Raw genomic sequence first — 19,730 nt, forward strand, 5'->3', positions numbered from 1 at the left:
GGTTTATCAGTGATTTACCTATAATGGATTCATATCAGATTTATTTAGACCTTGGAGTGAACATCTTGACGTCTTGAAGTCAAGATGATTACTTTCAGACCGCAGTCGATCAGATTCTAAAACTAATATTTACCATCAGAAATTAAATATATAGGCCTACTCAATATTGTTCGTTGAGCAGTAAATTTGTGGACATAAATCAGGACATCATTGACCGTACTATGAACTATGAAATGTAAATCTGTATGATTTTAGCCAGTCCAAGTTTGTTGTATTGTTAGCAGGGCTTCCTGCGAACGAACGTGCCTGAGTACGACTCTCGTTTCTTGGCACTATTTTTGTTTACTATTATTGGTCTAGGCGACCTGACATTTAGTCGGCTCATCAATGTTTACTAGAGGATTATGAGCGAAGGTATAATGATTAGGATTTTAGTAACATTCATTTTAAGTCACACGTGATATGTCAGTTCTGGGCCTGTCATTTATTTCAAGGTGTAAGGCTGTTCTGTAGCTAATCTAGCTGGGATCACAAGGGAAGGATTTGGCCGGGGTCAAACTGGCCCAGACCCAAGTAATTAGGCCTGTTATCAAAATTTGGCACAGGCCTGGCTCGAGGATTTTTGTGAAACATTCATGCACACATTGGCACCAACAGTTGACCTGGGCCTAATGTGGCACGCGCCAAAAATGCTGTGATCGTTGCTTAGAATATGAAAGAAGTTTATTTTTTGTCTGATATAAGTGATCATTTTTTGCCCTACTATAATATACTGATAGTACCCTATAGATTCTATGAATAGTTCTAATCATATCTTCAGGTTAGAGTTTGCGGTTTGGTACTTCCCCTGGCCCCTGGGGCTTACGCAAAAAGATATGATCGGTTAAGACCGTTGACTTACAAAAATTTCTGGGTCAAGAATATGAAAAAAAACCTAATTCGGCAACAGTTGCTGGTCGTTGATAGAATTGAAATCTTATCCATTTCTCAAGTGTAGCTGTCATTCTGTTTAAGGCTATCATTTGGTATTGAAAGTGAAAATACTTACAATCCAGCGGAGAAAAATATCAATTTTCAGTTTTGAAAGCATGAAAACATAACAGTTTACCTAAACTTGAGTACCGCAACGCGCAACAACGCATAAACAAATGATTTTTAATCGAATTTGTAAATTTCACTTCCTCTCAGCGTTGATGATCAATCATCTCAGTTGCTCTTATCACGGCGCTGGTACCAGTAGTCCGAGTAGTCAAATATCGCATTCAGCAAGCTATTGCAGGCAATGATTATATATCACTTCACCTCACACCTCTCTCGCTCTTTTCTAAACTCAGAATTTTAAATACATATGAATAGAATATACATAAATTCTTATACGAATCACCTTTTTGATTTGGTATATTATTTTGCGAAGCAGACATGCTCGGTGAATTAATTCTAAATGTTTGTTTTATGTTCAAATTATTTTTCTTCCGTCGTGGTCGACATCAAGCAGTTGTTTTCCTCTCTCATTGTGAGCTATTGACTGAAACTTTTCATTTAGTAGAAATTGTTAATAGTAATGTCACCGATGTTGTAGGTTTCTTTCTTCTTTTCATATTTCAAGACTTCCTGGAAAATTCGTCCATTTGTCTTGAACCATATATATATAGATATATATATAATTAGTTTATTGTCATCTTTTATACATAAATAAAAGCCAGCCTATATAGGCTTACAAGACAAAAAGGAGTTCTGTTGGTTAAATGTACCAATTATTATACGTCTTGGCTTGTACTAACGGCAAGACCTCAATTCGTTCAACCATCGGGGTCATTAGAATAAGATGTCCTTGTTTCACCTTTTCACTCTTCAAACAGTTATTAAGCTATTGTCGTAGAAAATTACCAGAAAAGAATAAAAAACTAATTTGCCTTCGTTTTTATTACGCCACCCAAGCATTTTAACGATCGTCCTTTCTGCTGGACAAATAAACCTATATTGTTTTCTGTTCAGAATTGTTCGGTTTGATTTCCTGTTCTACATTCTTCTCTGCATTGGTGAAAGTCTTATGTATTAAATATAGATCAATTATTCGATACTTAACCCTTTTATAGCTGTGTTAGAGACTCATATTATCGCGATTAAGCCTCTGGTTTTATAGTGACATGAAATTTACCATCAGGGAATATTTGAAATTTTTAGTTTGATGGCTGATAATCACGTTATTACCTTGAATGAAAATATTTCCAAATTCCGTCAGTGAATTAAAGTAGGTTTTTCATAATTTTTTCTTAGTTAAAAGGGTTACTCTACATCAATATATAAATTGATTTAAAACATTTCTGGAACTGGCAGCAAAAAGGTTCAAAGTCCTTTCCAGATTTCTTTCATGTCATGAAATATTTCTCATATTCAGAATGATATTGTGTACGAAAAATATTTCGCGTGCCATTTATGAAAAGCTTTTTAAATTACAGATCACTGACGATACAGTACTGTCTATAGTCTACCTATAGTCTGTCTATAGTCTACCTATAGCCTACCTATAGTCTACCTATAGTCTACCTATAGTCCTCTGATTTGTAGTGATTTCTTATGGATAGAATGTTCCAACGTGTATAGATTATTAATTAAATGAATTTTAAGTATTCAATTGAAATGAACTATTCACACTTATTTCTCTACGTGGACTTCGAAGCTTTTTCAGCATTTTATTTTGAATGAAAAGAAATCCATACATCATTTGTAGATAAAACCACCCGGACCTGGTTTTATAGCTCTAAGTTGAGTTTCACTGTGACTGTTACAGTTAGATCATACCAAACGCTCACTCTAGTCTGGGTAAAATTGGTCCATTCCGTCTTAAAACTGACCAATTCAAAGCCTGACCGGAAATTACTTATCCTGGTCATATTTTCAATTTGAGAAGGGACCATTTATTTGTGGAGGAATGGAAACTTAGCTTGAATTGCCTGTCAATCAGAGTTGTATTTAGCTGGACCATTGATAACAAATGATTTAAAAACGAGAATTTCGCATGTGAGAGTTTTGACAAACGGCTAATACATATGTATAGGAGATGCATTAAATCATGGTCCGATATTCTGATCATATTTAGTATGATAATAAAAAAGTGTATTTACTGATTTATATGTTCGAGAAATAGTGATAAATTTTCATCAGTATTTTAGCAGCACCGCGACATCTCTCGCTGTCTGGCGGTCGGTCTTCGGTATAACAAGAGAGAAATGAGCAAATAACATCCGTCGTGTCACGAATTGAGTTGACCTTTAAAGTAACGGTTATCTGTGAAATGTCAGACGCCACTCGGGGATTCGTCATCAACCTGAAGATAATGCGTCCCGTGACACCGGGTCCCATCTTTCTACACCTGCTTCGTACCGAGTTAAACACCTTCGTTAACGCGAGATTTCTTCTCGGGTAAATTTACATTTTCTCGAATATCAGTTTCGTGAAATTTTGTGTAATTAACTTTGTCATATCGGTATAATACCGGATTGGATGTTCATGAGTGCTCGAATTCGCTGAATTGCACTTTAAATGTAAATGTCGCGATTCGTTAATCATTTTGAGGTATATTGAACTTTTCGAGCGCCCACGGGAATGAAATGAATGATGAGGTTTTTTTGTTTATCATTTTATCTCTGTAATCCACGGTCTATTGATGCAAATGGTTAAACACACTTTTTGAGTTGTTATTTACGATCATTCGGTTCTAAATGATCTGAATCAAAGCCACGATATAAAACTAAAAGAATGAAAAATTAGTTAAAAGATTGAATTTTCAGGTTTCAATTGAAAACTATCATCAAGGAATTCATTGCGGTTTTGACACTTCAGATTCTATTTGCGACATGCAGTAATTTTCTACCTCACTCTAAATCAAAGTGTGTTTGTGTACTAGAAATCCTAAGAAAACCTATGTTAATTAGTGATCATTTTCCAAGGTTGGGAAAGTTATGAAATTTTCATGTCTGAAGCTATGAAAAAGCTATCGAATTATATGGAACATTTTGAATATAGTCTGGATGATTTTTCTTATGGTTATAGTACTGTAGGACTAGTATATCTATTTTCATAAACGTTCAATCCTGCCTTGTGGGCATAAGCTCATGTCTCATTTAGCAGTTATCAAAATTTGGTTATTTTGCCCTGGATAAAGATATGCAAAGCCAATGACTGCAAATGGTACATACCCTGTTTTTTCTGTAGAGTACCTTTAAAAGGTAAATGGTAAATATTGTTAGAAATGATGAAACTGAGTCGCTATAGCCAAACTCTAAACATAGCAATTAAGTAATTTTGTCGGGGAGATATGATTGAATTAGCCGATATTAACTAATTATACAGGTCTCCACTCATGCACAGTCCTGATGGATAGAGGAAGTGATTTGTGCTAATAACCCAGGTCCCTTGATGAATACCATCTCCACAACTGCACCTGGGGTAACATTTTGCTTTTGTCAATAACGAAAGCGCTGGCATTGTTTTCTTTAAACTTTTTCATGGCAAAAGACTAGTCAATTTTTTGAAGGGGGGGAATGCTTCGACTGTAAATCATGCTTTTTTGTTGGCTTTTTACTTAAGATACTGAATAAAACTGTTGGGTTGTTTAAGAAATCGAACTTTCCGCTCTGTGACCTTTCTGTATTTGTGTATTAAAGCGTTTTTATCCGCCCATGCAGTCTTCAGCTTTGTTGTTATTCTGAAATGACACTTTTGCCCGCCGGCTATTGTGTATTCAGCCTGTCATTGTAAACTTTCTGCATCAATTGATTATTCAGTTTTCATCTAGTCAAAACCTACAACTGGACGTAAGGAAATAAATCTCCAACCGCATGGCGTTCACACTATCGCTAGTTAGCAGTTCGTAGGTCCGTCCTAATTCGGAACGGAACAATTTAAAATGGACAAAATCAATGAACATTTTTGAATCAGCTGTTATCTCTGGTCCAGCTAAACGCAACACTGTGATTGACAGGAAGAGATGTTCCTATTCACTGAAAAATGGTCCATTCTAGAATTTAGAACATACCAATTTAGAAAGTACTTTTCCTATTATGAAAACTCGGTTCGTCCGGTCGGTCTAAACAGACCAAATTATAAATACTGTAGTGAATACAGCGGTTATTCTTTATACAAATAATTTCCTGGTTGGTTCGAGTCAATTGTCAAGTTGAAATAGTAGTTGTATTAGCTGAATATATTGATATTTCTGATAATTCTGTTATTGATGTCGACTCCAACTGAGATGAATCTGTGAGGATTTTCAGTATCTCGCTGTGAGCCTCTGAGGCACCAGATGCAACAAAATCGTTTGTACTCTGTGAACAATGTTAAATGTGTGTTGTTGTCCGGACTTGGATAGAGACGATTGATTACACAATCTTCAGTATCTGCAATTAGCAAAACGAAGCTGTATCTGAAATCTCTCATCAGTAATGTTTTTGTTACAGTAGTAATGACTGCGATGAATTTAGATCAGTTGTTGTGAGATTCACTGTTCGTTCGTTCTGCGGGGATTTGTTTCATTACGGTGTTGAATATTTTTCAACTCTCTTTTTACAGAATGTTTTTATTGGATGATGAAATACAATAAAACTACGCACGATGACTGAAGGAAAAGGTAAGCTTCATATCTGTTGAATTTCTTGGCATTAATTTATCATCCATTTTATAAACTGGACCCTACAAAGCTATGGTCCTGTAAAATAGTTGTGAAAATCGGTCTTAAATCCTAAGAATAACTCAAACACATGAGCATTTTTTGCCTGGGCCAAAACATTTGAATCGCGAGTGGTTCTTGAAATGACTCACTTCAATTTGTTAAAGCATTGTTAAGTATCGAGTGAGTGGTTTACATGTGAACTCATTCTCTAGGCAAAATTGACTCTGGCCTGAACCGTGAAGACTTGTCTGTGCAAATGTTGTCGAAATTCTCAGGTTTAGAACCTCTCTCTACCTGGCTTTTATTTGATATATCACGTATCATTAGACCAGCATACCTGTGACAAATGAAGACAAAAAGTTGTGATAAATGAGGTTCTGCTCTGTTCATGCATGGAATTTGTCATTGTCCGTCATTATTAGTACAAATTGATATGGATTTCGGCACTCAAAGACTTTGCGTCGTCGTCGTGATGTGGAATATCAAGGCTCGGTTCCGTTCAGTTCTTCTGGAATCCAATCTATAGAAAAAAAAAGTTGAAAAGATTAATATTAAGACCTCAGTGAAGGGTTCATTACTGTATGTAGGTCATTGAGACGCTCAGAAAGAGAAGAAAAAAGAGTTCGAAAAGGTTTCCTTTAGTTAATATTACTTACTTTCATCATCCTAATACATTGTAGTCATCTTTAAGAATGCCAAAGTTGCAACCAAATTAGGAGATACAATCCACAACAAAGAGACTAATCATGTTGAGATAACCTTTTTGGTCTATTTCTTTCTGAATATGGGTTTTCTGATATTATCACTACAACACGAGATCAAGGGTTATTGAGAATCCTCGCCTACACTAAATGTTAATAAAGTTTTTAATACTTGTAGATTATGATGATAATTAGGTCATATTTCATGTATTGAGACTATGTTCACATTACTGTATTACGGGAAATTTCTGTTTATTTTATAGCTGATGATCTCGCGTGCCAGAATCCATCATGCATGCAGCGTGGTTGTGAAGCTGTAAAGGTATGAACCCCAAGGTCTAATAGTCGTGTTTATTTATCAGTGCACAAAGGTTGCAGTAATCAACTCATTTTTATGAGTATCATTTAACCGTTCTATCATGTTTAACCATTTATATCATTGCAGCATGATAAAATGTTCACTGACTGACATTGTCTACATGAATTATATTGGCTTGTTGTTTTTGTGACATTTTTAAGTCAACAGTGCTATTTCCATGTCCCCTGTTTCCTGTACCACAGTTCCGGTGAAAATTTATCACTACAACTGAAATTTTAACATTTTTACTTTGTTTTATACAACAGGTATGTCATCATTTCGACTGTCAATCAATCGTAGACCACTCCCCGTTGCTGTTATGTTACAATTGTGATCGAGCACTTCACGCTACGACCAAGGAACATCTTCGATTTTCGCTAAATCGAGGTCAGTTATTTGAAACATATGATAAAATCTCTTAATTTTCTAATCAGGAATCTCCTGTTGTTCATAATTTAATGATCATAAAACGTGATGTCATAGGATGATTTATGGAGGCAGCCAACTAATTTGGACTTGAAAGATTCAAATTGTAACTGTAGAACTGGCTACAACATTTATTCCATACAATTATGTAAACAGTGATAGCTAGCTATTTCATCACAGTATTTATACCGAGATTGATGTTGTGATAATTGTCAGTGAGATTCTGAACATTTATCTGTGAGAAATGAAGATAGTGATCTTCAATGAGACTCTCGGGTAATGAATTATATATTCACGCGGATGACTTTCTTTGTTTCGTAGACGACGGCCTAACTAATGGAAACGACAAGCCGCGGTCACCAGGCGGCGCTAGTAGTAGTAGCGATAGTTCCGATGATAGTAGTAATACATTGTTGCACCGGTCGATCGACGCCAACATGACGACGTTACGCGAAAATGGCGTAGATGAAAACGGCGACGACGATGATGACGACGTTCTCGGGCAGACGCACGTTATCAATCTAAGCGATGAAGAGGAAAGCGAAGAGAAGCGGAAAGAGGAGGTTATAGTCGCGGAGAAGGAGGCGCCGGTGACCGAGCGCTGGTTTCAGCTTCGACGACGTAAAGACACGTCTAAAGAATCGTGTGATAATATTAAACATCTGATGTGAGTTTATTCCTCAGTTTATTCCAATAACGCTGAAGTTAAACAGTTTCTCCGCACAATCTTGTTCGCCGTTTCTTTCAGAGCCAAACACCTCGACGGGAAGACTGAAAATCCAAAACTACGCCGAACGAATGCGGTCAGAAATCGCAAATCTACGGTAAATAAAATCTCAAAGGAAATATATGATTCAACCAACCCTGGAATATCATTAAGAGAAACCCATAATATCGATATAAACACTTCTATTGTTTACTTCCTTTAATCTGTCACCCATCATCAGATATCTGCCCGCACCCAGTTTCACAAAAAGTTTTAAATCGATTTAATTTCTTCATTAATCCTTTTTGTGAAACCGGGCCCTGAAGCGTAAGAAAACAGTTGTTTGAGTTGATATTTTGGCTTTCTCTTAATGATAGTCATCAAGATTGCAAATAGTCCCAACTATTTACAACCGTAGGACAATTTGACTTTCCGGGAAAATCGAATCTTTAAGGGGTTAAGCTATCGAACACATGTTTCTCGTTCGAAAGGAGATTGAATGTCATGGTGGATGAAGAGATAATGATCATGTTCCCGGGTAGTCCCCGGCCTCGTTTAACCCCTTTTAATATGTATATATCATAAAAATACCTATCGCCGGGTGGCAAAAACATGGCATCAATTATTGATGCATAATTACAGGCAGTGTCTCGCGGGGAGAGGTGTAATATTGGCCGTGGTTTATTGGCGTTATGGTCGTTTCTAGTCATTTCAACGGCCGCGGTCGCAAATAAATCACCTTCGTGTCCGTAATCAGACCGATGTTCGCTTACAGGCTAATACTCATATATGTATATGCACGGTCGTAGAATATGAAATGAGGCTAATGATAGAACGCCTTGAGACAGGTCGAATTCAACAGAGACTTGACCATTTATCAAATCACTCGCCATTCATGCCACAAATGCAGACTAAAAGTTAAAGAAGCTGAAGATTTTCAGGGTTCTTACACATCTGGGAATTCTGGATTTAATAAGGAAGATTATGGCAAAACCAGGGAATTCTGACTCCTAGGGAAAATGGATAGGCAATATTTGGTGTCTTCTGGTAACGAGTGACACAATGAATCTCTTGATAAGAAACAGCCCCCACTGAGTATATCTTATGATTCGATCACGGAACCTTTGGTTGAGGGTCAGGGAGGAGATTTGGATTCCCAGGTGTATAGGAACCCTGTAATCATAGAGACATTCTAAGTGTACAGTTTGTTTCCAGGAGCGGCGCTGTCGAAGTTTAGGTGCCGAAGATTTGAAACCGGATATATTACTTCTCGCCAGTAAATTCCGACACAGTACATCGTCATCATCGAGTCAGGTTAGGGCTGGTGGTGGTCGATGGGGTAAACGACTATCTCTCAATCAGGGCAAGGTGACTCTCACTGGTCGTTCTCTTTTTAAGTTGCAGGTTGTTCACTGCTTTGGTCTCTGATTCTTCGTTGATGTTGCATGTTGTTTCATGAATTATTCAGGCCTGTAGTGCGGGGAGAGGGCTTCGTGCAAATCCCCTCCCTCCATAGAATGATTCAATAAATCATTTTTGATTAGAATACTGAAGCATATATTTCAAGAGAAGTCACTCAGAAGCCGTACCTGAGCATCAAGTTTTTATATTTCCCAGACTCTCTTTAGTTCCATCCAAATCAAAAATGAACCCACCTGCATGTTCCTCACATTACAGGCCTGTTTTTTATTTTCATTTTGTCAATTTCTTTCGTTTTACTCAGTTTCTTATCATGTTTATGTTCGATTTACTTATTTCATGTGTTCTATCTATGCATGTGTATTGAAAACTATTTTCCAACACCGACCCAAATGTCCTGCATAGTCCATCAGTTTCATGATGACTTTTGATGCCTGGACACTGGACTATATCACGACCATCAGAAGAATTCTTCAGTTTATGTTGAAATGATCGGAAATAAACTGATTCTGTAAAAGACATCCATGGAACTTGATCTCGACTTCCAATTTCTATTTCTGAATCACAACTACCACGTTGATACATGTACTATCAATAAAAGTAAATAGATTTTGTCTGTGAAATTCTGATTTCTCACTTCTTGGATTTTTGAGTGTTTCTTCTTGATATTGCCTTGTATTATAGGTAGATGGCAGATGAGTGCAGCTTTGAACCACCATATTTTCATGCGTCTGCAAAGCGATCTTGCCATTCGTGAATTTGTCTCAATTGCATCTTGAAAGTGAATTATGAAAACTTCAAAAACTTTTTTACCATATAAATGGGATAAGAGCAACTGGGGTCGCAGTATTGCAGTGCAAAATTATGATTATTTGATTTTATGCGGAAAATGTATTGATGAAAATTGATTTTTACTGCTTTTGAGTATGGATGATTTGACCACATTTCATTATATTTCAGAGTAATCTGTGTATGGAATATTTCATGTTGAAATTTGACTTGCTCGACTGCCCGGATATTGAAGTAGTTGCAGCAAGCCTCAATCATTCACTCAGGTGATTATATTATATTACTGATGAATTTGGTTCATCTTTTCTTGACGTGCTGAGCCTCCCTCAGAACATTGTTAGAGGATGACTGTTCAACATTTCTTTCGCTTCTTGAGGGATAAAGGCCAGAAAATAACCATCAATAAAAACTTTAATCAGACTTGAGTCAAATTTGGTCCGTGCTTAATTAGAGAGCGTGTTCAGGCATTAACTCACTCGTTGCTAAAGCTACACCAGAATCAATGAGCATTTAGATGGAATAATCCGACCTGTGTTAAACAGGCCCCCCGACCCATTTGGCACCAAAACGGCCTGACCTGATTTGGCCTGGGTCCAAAATGCTACACCTTCATTCGTCACTGCTGCGATAGTAACTTTTAACTACTTTTTTCAGAGATGCTTTGATTCCGGTGTTCGAGAAAAGAAATTTGAATTTGAATGAAGTGAACATATTCCTGGAAGCATCGAATACAGCGTTACCGCTCGATATTGACACGTTTCCTCTCGGCGGACATCAACTTCACGTTCGACTACAAGGTAAAATAACACGATTCTTTACAATCCGACCTCGCCAGCCTCGAGCGACAGAACAGCGAAATCCGAGTACGAATCATAGATGAATAGTCACAGAAATTTGCAGAAGTACATTGGAAATTTTGTTGCCTGTTTGGGTAAATGATCTTCCATCGAGCCAGAACCCGCTAGCCACTGATGGTGGTTTTTGTTGGTGGCTCAGATTGTATTGTCCGTTTTGTAAATTTTGTTTGTTTATTTCCCGCATAGTGATAGTCAGACTGGCCAATGACCTCAAAAACCTAGAAAACTTTGTGCCAAAACCTGGAAAAATCAGATGGTTTGAATATGGATTGACCACACATTTCTATATCAATATGTGATTCATGAAAAGTGAATTAATCTTATTATTTTAGCCACAAAATGGCTTCAATCCGATAACCTGATTATTCTCTTATGGGGAAATTTGTGTTATTAATATATAGAAAATTCAGGGAAAACTCGAGGAATTTGTAACGAGGAGAAGGTAGCCTCCAGTTGTTGTAGTTCTTGTGTCTCGATGATGGTTACCCGGTTATTGGGTCAATGTTTTCTCGTTAATCGATTTTGATTATGTAGAATTTGCAGGAAATAGCGGATGGTCGAGCGGCCAGGTGCTTATAACGGATTTCTTGTTACTCGCGTTCAAGGCCGAATCACCTGCGCACGTCTTCATTTATTTCTCGCCGGAGAAGAAGTTTAGAAAAAGGATCTGATTATCGCGTATGCCAGGTATCACGTATCCCCGGGTATCAGGTATCCGGTAATGATTCTGAATTCAGGCGATGTAGATCAAAAGTATCTTATTTCAGCCGGAGACTTCAAAAAACATCCGTTGGAAACTCATTCAGGATGAGAGGATTAATGTGTTTGTTCTCTTTGGTAGTTTCATAAAGATCTCGTTAATTTTCTCAACGCCAACGGATAACACTATTTTTGGAGAGAGTATCTTCTTTCCAGATTGAATGATTGACTCGTTTGACTCGGGTGTTAACCCTCAACGTTAACTGAGATATACATAGCACCTAACGTTCCAACAGCTTTTTACCCTACAGTCAGATTTAACCAAAAACTATGTAATGGGTTTGACTTGACATGTCTGTGTCTCAATGTTATCTTTTGAAGATCGTTCTTTTTAGCAGTTGATACAGATATCAGAGTTGAATATTTAATTCAGGGTCATAAGGATATGACTACGGAACTGGGCCTGGATCGGAGCATTTTTTTGCAATGTTTGTCTCCTTTATGAAATGGGGTTTTTTGACCAATGAATTAACTGTAGTGGAACCAGTGATTGAAATAGATGTAGAACTGCTGTGGTATAATGATCTATATCGAAGCACTGTGCTGTTGTATGTTCTAACCCAGTGAACCTGAAATAAATATACCTTTTCCGGGTAATACAAGACATTATGAAACATGTTTAACAGCTGTTGATGAATGTAAATCAGTTGTTTGAGTGTCTATTGTTTTGTTGGTTGAGTTGATTGATGAGTGGGCGCCATCTATCCAGTGTATACTCGATCAAATCACATATTTCAGTTCACTTGAGCCTTTTTCCCCCAAGGCAGGTGGTTCCAGAAGCAGGGAAAAGTTTGCAGCCAAATTCATAGAAATTGGCCTCCATTTTCATTATGTTTGTTCTTGGAGTATTCAGTCTGATTACTCCAGGGTTTGTTCTAATGCCCCAGGGACTGATTTAGATTTTTGTTACACTCAAATAATTATATAAAACGCGTATAATTATGGCAGTTACACTTTGAAATTGATCTATTGACCGTGTCCCTCCTCTGTCCCACCTCCTGTGAATTTAATCACGATCCACGCAGGAGGTTTCGTTCTCAACTTTAACACCAAAGGCTTTTCATTATGAGCTTAAACAAACAAAACGTCTGATCGTTTCTTACCATTAGTAGTATTATAGTCATGGTTTAGTGGTCATTCGTTTCAGATTCAGTGTTGTTTTATTACGTTCTTGTTGCTGTATGTCGTATCACATATCAGAGATATAGTTATGTTTTTTACCTCAGACATTGTGCGGCGGGGGAGGGCGGTTTATGTATTTATTGCGTAAATACCTTTTTCATTGAAAATATTCGGTAAAGTGCGCGCGCATCGTTGCAAAGAAAACTAAGTATGCATCAACTCGTGGAGACTTTAAAAAAAAATTGTTTGTTATTCTTTCGTGTGGTAAACTAAATGATAAGTTCATTCGTTTATGACGGATAAGCCTCGCGCAAATAAAGATAAGCATTTCGAAATACCTTAGTCGGAAGACGGTGAATAAAAGTAAAAGTTCGCGCTGGCTGCTCAGCACACTGACGGTGATGGAGGTTATTCAATGAGATGAGAACCGCCGAGTAGAATTCCATGGATCCAGGTGCAAGTATTTTTTCGCGTTAGAGCAAATGATTTCCAGGTTGGATGGAAATCTGGACAGGAAACATTAACTACAACACACGATTTTTCTTTCTATCTCTGATTTTTACGTTTTTCAACGGAGAGAAAAGACGGACGGATGGACTGTTCTCGCGTGGTAGTTTCTTAAAAATAAATCGCGCGTTACCTTGAGAGAGGAGAGACCCGCAACGTTGTGAAGAGACTAAACCCCGACCTCAGAGATTGAGGCAATTTAGATGAGTTGAAACAGAATTTAGTGAATGAATTCGTGAATTGATCAACTTTTCAAAGATGACTTTAGAAATTGTACTCGGGCCGTCGGATAGTCAGATGAATTTACCGGTGACCAGACCAGATCTAACGCGATCTCACAGCTCACCAGAGGGCGATAGTAGCGATGAGTCGCCCATTTTTCACACGGAGTCTCCGAGAGTGCCCTCTATTGTCGTACGAGATGAATACGATAGTCCATGGGTTTATTCATCGGATATTTACTGGGCAGCAAAACTTAAACGAAGAATGGTTCATCTTTTCATTGGTAAGTAAACGATTTTCACATACATAGCATATCAGTGCTCTGAGACATTCATATCCAATCTCTGCTGGATAGAGACAGGTGTCCTGGTATCCAATCTCCACAGGATGGAGACAGGTGTCCTGGTATCCAATCTCTGCTGGATAGAAACAGGTGTCCTGGTATCCAATCTCTGCTGGATAGAAATAGGTGTCCTGGCATCCTATCTCTGCTGGATAGAAACAGGTGTCCTTGTATCCAATCTCTGCTGGATAGAAATAGGTGTCCTGGTATCCAATCTCTGCTGGATAGAAACAGGTGTCCTGGTATCCAATCTCTGCTGGATAGAAATAGGTGTCCTGGCATCCTATCTCTGCTGGATAGAAACAGGTGTCCTGGTATCCAATCTCTGCTGGATAGAAATAGGTGTCCTGGCATCCAATCTCTGCTGGATAGAAACAGGTGTCCTGGTATCCAATCTCTGCTGGATAGAAATAGGTGCCCTGGTATCCAATCTCTGCTGGATAGAGACAGGTGTCCTGGTATCCAATCTCTGCTGGATAGAGACAGGTGTCCTGGTATCCAATCTCTGCTGGATAGAAACAGGTGTCCTGGTATCCAATCTGCTGGATAGAAACAGGTGTCCTGGTAACCAATCTCTGCTGGATAGAGACAGGTGTCCTGGTATCCAATCTGCTGGATAGAAACAGGTGTCCTGGTATCCAATCTGCTGGATGGAGACAGGTGTCCTGGTATCCAATCTCTGCAGGATAGAAACAGGTGTCCTGGTATCCAATCTCTGCTGGATAGAAACAGGTGTCCTGGTATCCAATCTCTGCTGGATAGATACAGGTGTCCTGGTATCCAATCTCTGCTGGATAGAAACAGGTGTCCTGGTATCCAATCTCTGCTGGATAGAAACAGGTATCCTGTAACCAATCTGCTGGATAAAAATAGGTGTCCTGGTATCCAATCAGCTGAATAAAAATAGGTGTCCTGGTATCCAATCTCTGCTGGATAGAAACAAGTGTCCTGGTATCCAATCTCTACTGGATACTTTTAGATCAACAATGCGTGATAAAAGATTTATTTCAGGAACATTTTTTCCAGTAAAAAAAAATTTTTTTCTGTTGATAGGAATTCAGTTTATATTTTGACTGCGATCGATGTAGATATATGTCTGTGTCTGTGTGTGATGTAATGTTTGCACGAATTTTTCGTAGAAACGTTCTATATTGACGTCATCTCATTTCACGCTGCCTTGCAGTTTACATGGCTGCTTGTTTTTGTTTGTTACGTCTACGATGGCACCACGCAGCACCACACTGCACCACACCGCACCACACTGTCAGTCACTCCTGCAGGCATTCTGCAGTCTGTATCAATAATCCTATCATCAAATACGTTCACCTCGGTCTGTTCGTACCGTAATATATCACGCGTTAAATCTCCGCTGGTGTTTACATCGATTTAAATTGTCATATTTTTAAAGACACTTTTGAGCGCCGCATCATAAACACCTTCATTCTTTCCAGACTTGAATAAATCCATTTCTCACGGGTATGTGCACACTTTTTCATCCGTCAGCAATCCAGATAGTAGTTAGTTACGAGCTCCGTGAAGATCTCAGTACCTCAAACCTGATTATTTTCTTCCCTGGATTCAAGTTGCGCCCGGTCTATCTGTGTCAATTATTTGTTAATGCAGCCCCCCCCCCCCTGTTAGTTGAAAACCAAAAATTTTGACGAAACTTTCAATTTTTATATTGTTCAGTTAATGTCTCCGTTGCTGGTTTGATACTCTGTCGTCGTTCCTGAGGTGCGGCCAATTTCAGCATCTTCGCCGCGAATGGAGCTTAGATTCTTGGATTCGACGTTTTAGATGAAAAGATGATTAAAACGGTGAACGCGTTCTGAACGCTGCGCCCGATGAGACCGCTTCCTGTAACCCCGCTCCCTTTGATGAAAATGTTCAATCGAGAAATATCCTCAGTCCGTTTCACGACGTGCGTCAGTCTCGTTGATATATTAATCACAAAACAAACAAACAACAACTATAATACAGATCGAGCGGTATCAGAGAGTTGTGCGGGTGTGGCCTCGCTACGGCAGATGAGATAAATATTCTTCAGTATCTCGTGAACAGTCGTTATAACGTCGTCCTCGTGTTCTATTGTTGATCGTGATGTGACGATATACATGGTGGTAAGTGAAACCTGGATTACCACGGCGACTAATGATGCGTCTGTGATATTAAACACTTCACCGAAGACTGTATTTCTGCCGACACACACAGTATTCACAGACTCCGCTAATGTTTCTCAAGGAACGATTCCGCTTTGGAATTATGATGGATTATGAGATGTTCATATGTTGCTGTTGGTTGTAACTGATGATTGTTTTGTTTCTAGTCGATGAATTATGATGATGGACGATTTCAAATTTCTAGTCATATTTCTACGCGAGCGTTGATTGGATTGAATAGTCTCGCTGCAGGACGACACTGGCCCGGTGGCCCGGCGACTACTGCAAGAATGGATTTAAAATACATCGGTCTTCCGGTGATTGTGGCCTCCTTAATCTCGAGCCGATGATATCAAATACGCGTTTGCATTAGGTAAAGAAAAAAACTATTGCGAAAGCTTCTTCATCCGTAGTTTGTATTACAGTTTAGTTTAAAAGCTGTGTTTCTATTCGTGATGGAATGATATTGATGTGTTATAGTGTTTGTGAGAGTGTCAGTTCGGCTTCTTTAACCGCGGACCCGTCTCTCGTCTCGGTGGAGTGTTCGAGTGTCGCCAACACTTACCGCGTGTCAAGTGGTTTTTTCTCGCGCGGCGTGGAGTTGTCCCGAGTGTAAGTGGTGTAAGAGATCGTACTTCGTTATTTGCACCGGTCGCGGAAATCACGCGACGACGCGGTGTAGAGAGAGTGCCTCGTAACGCCAGAATTCTCGCTGACGTGTTTTCAGACTTTCGAAAACTTTTGTAAACAGACGTAACTTCTACAAATCCTGGACAAATTAATGCAACTGATGATCAGCTCCTCCGGACTGACAACGAACGCTTGATTTTATCTCCTGGGAGTTATAAGACTTTCTTTATACTCCAAAGATTTCATGAAAGCTTTAACTTGAATATCTTTGATCTTTTGAGTTGATTAATTCTAATTTCTCTAATTGAGTAATAAACGATAATAAAAGGAAGTTTAGGAACAATAGATGAAGCTATTGTAGATAAGTTTTCTCTGGCCATTGTGTGCTGGAAGATCATGAATATATGAACATAGAGCGACTACAAGTGACTTCGAATAGATCACAGTTTTCAGAAATATCAGAATTTTCAGGCGATTATAACTTATGTTGTCGTATAACGACGATGAAAAGCGAAATGACGTAACTTTCTTGTGAACGAACATTTAACTTAATCGGCAGTAGAAAAATATCGATTCTCGGAGCCACCGTTCGGTCGGCAGTTTTTGGCGATTTCGCGCTGAATTTACGTCGGAAAAGAAATTGTTTTATTTACTTCTTCAAAATGGTGTTCGGAAATGAGATGAATTCGCCGCGATTAGTTCGTATGCGTAGCTGGAGAATATCTACACAGGGTAAGATTGTTTTAAGTCCGCTCGGGACGTTGGTCCGAGCGATAAGAATGTTTTTAGTCCAGTTGAGACATTGGTCCCAGTGTTCTATTGCGTTAACTTTACAATACCGATTGATGTATGGTTTTGATATTTAGTTTATGCATGTATCTCCCCGTCCCTAGATACACCTTAAATGCAATTTGTACCTCTGCATATTTAGTAATCACAATCATTAGCAAAGTTGTTCATCATGGCACTTTCTATGATTGTGGTGATTTACTAAGTCCTGGTTTGATGGCGTTGAACGCTTAAATTCATTCGTATTACGCATCTAAGCTCAGCCTTTTTCTGCATCGTCTTCAGAGGTGAAAACTCAGTATTCTTGAAGAAACATTGAATTAACTTTTAGCTCAATTATAATTTTTCAGATCTATTTTTCCATTCTTAGTATAGGAGTTTATATACTATCATCACATCACTGATTCATCATTAGATACCTGAAGTTCATCATATTTAATGAATATATCTATTTAAGAGGCACTGCTCAGCTCATCTTCATCCTATATATTATTGTCCTGTTGATCATGTGGCGTATATATATCCTAGATGTATATATTTAGACCGATCTCGAAATAGATGGATGATAAGTAACCAGATCTCGGGGTGTGGTAGATAGGAATCACACTGTTTATAGAATATATAGAAACAAACATCGGTTTAAAACTTCCCCGGGTTAAACAAATCAAGCTTTGATTGTTGATCGGTGACGTCTTTCTCAGACTTGCCCTCAGATTTGCCGTCAGACTTGCCGTAGAGTCATCGGTACCACATAAAACGAAGCTTGAGACTATAGCGATTATATTCTCAACCCCGTAAAGGGCACGAAGAGTTCGTTTCGTTAGCAAAAGCTTTAAGCTACATGTATTTTAAAATCTTTTTTATCTCATCGATTTTCATCCCCTGAAGACGATGAATAAATGAATATATCTACGATTTGGTCTATATCAATCATATTTCATGATACAAAACTGAATGAGTGAATAGGCAACTCGCAACACCAGTTATCCCACCAGATGGTGTAATGAGCAATCGGTCTTATGTTGTCAAAATTAGTTCATTTTCAATGACCTAACAAATATACAATAGAATTATAATTAGTTGATGATATTTTCATTGATAATTGATTCATTTAAAAGAAAAATTCACTCACTTTTAATTGAAATGTATAAGAAATCAAACACGATAGACTAACTATCTACTAGTGAACCTGGAGGAACCTCTGCCGTACGTGAGGTGCGGGTACCCTATTCACTTATCTTCAATTGTATATTTATCCTATTGATCTTCAGTCTCTGTTAACCCTTTCAGTGCTGACTAATCAATACCCTATTAGTGCTGGAGATAATTTGAAATTTTTAAAAATTCCACCCCATTGTGTTGAATAACAGGAATACCACTATAGTGCGTCTACACTGCTGCGCAGTCAGTTACTAGTATTTCACTATGTTTGACATGTTCTACCATTTTTCAATAGAAATAAAAGCTAATTACATCAATACACCGCACTGCGGTAGCAAAATCCATCACCAATTCATAGACACACTGAAAGGGTAAATGGAAATCTCTGGATATCCTCTATTTTACACTCACAATTTAGAGAAGGCTTGACATTAGAATATCCTGAAATCGGGACACACTTCAAAAGCATTAGACCAGTTTCAAGTCTTTGCATCAAACAATATTTTGACTGCGCGTTGTCTGCGTCAGTTCAGCAGTTTGAATTATCATCGAATCGATTTTAAAACTGCGTTTGTTGAAAGAGTCGCTTATTTTATGTTTGGTTTTTGAACCAAAATCGATAAAACGTGTTGTTGTTCTGTATCGAAGTTTGATGTTACATTTGATAGTTGAATAACAGATGGTTACTACATATATCACTGTATGAGTTAGATACAGATTGAAACTTCATTGAATTTTCTGTTGGATTCAGTTGTTTTTTTGCCCTGTTTTTATATTAGATTCAAAGCTGTTCCTGATTTTCAGTATTTGTTTCGGTTTTATAACGAGAAATATTGATTTAATTTGTTTGATTCTGTAGAAAACTGAAAGATGTTACTGAGGGTCTTACTGTTGATTACTGATTAATTTGAACAGAAATATATTACTGAGGGTCTTACTGTTGATTACTGATTAATTGGAACAGAAATATGAAAGATGTTACTGAGGGTCTTACTGTTGATTACTGATTAATTGGAACAGAAATATGAAAGATATTACTGAGGGTCTTACTGTTGATTACTGATTAATTTGAACAGAAATATGAAAGATGTTACTGAGGGTCTTACTGTTG

The 19,730-nt window shown here is 38.1% G+C and overlaps 1 protein-coding gene across 2 annotated transcripts in view; it reads left to right on the forward strand.

Moving 5' to 3' along the window:
* The window catches only part of LOC141908875 (uncharacterized), a 76,138-nt gene that overhangs the window by 1,470 nt on the left and 54,938 nt on the right, over window positions 1-19,730 (forward strand). For both annotated transcript variants that reach the window (XM_074799133.1, XM_074799134.1), the window contains exons 2-8: window positions 5,572-5,629; window positions 6,636-6,694; window positions 6,997-7,117; window positions 7,478-7,823; window positions 7,905-7,980; window positions 10,242-10,336; window positions 10,725-10,867. In XM_074799133.1, the coding sequence (XP_074655234.1) occupies window positions 5,614-5,629; window positions 6,636-6,694; window positions 6,997-7,117; window positions 7,478-7,823; window positions 7,905-7,980; window positions 10,242-10,336; window positions 10,725-10,867 (856 nt within the window). In that variant the 5' untranslated portion in view covers window positions 5,572-5,613. The remainder of the gene's footprint in view (window positions 1-5,571; window positions 5,630-6,635; window positions 6,695-6,996; window positions 7,118-7,477; window positions 7,824-7,904; window positions 7,981-10,241; window positions 10,337-10,724; window positions 10,868-19,730) is intronic.

This window comes from Tubulanus polymorphus, chromosome 7 (assembly GCF_964204645.1).
Source record: "Tubulanus polymorphus chromosome 7, tnTubPoly1.2, whole genome shotgun sequence".
Classification (NCBI taxonomy): domain Eukaryota; kingdom Metazoa; phylum Nemertea; class Palaeonemertea; order Tubulaniformes; family Tubulanidae; genus Tubulanus; species Tubulanus polymorphus.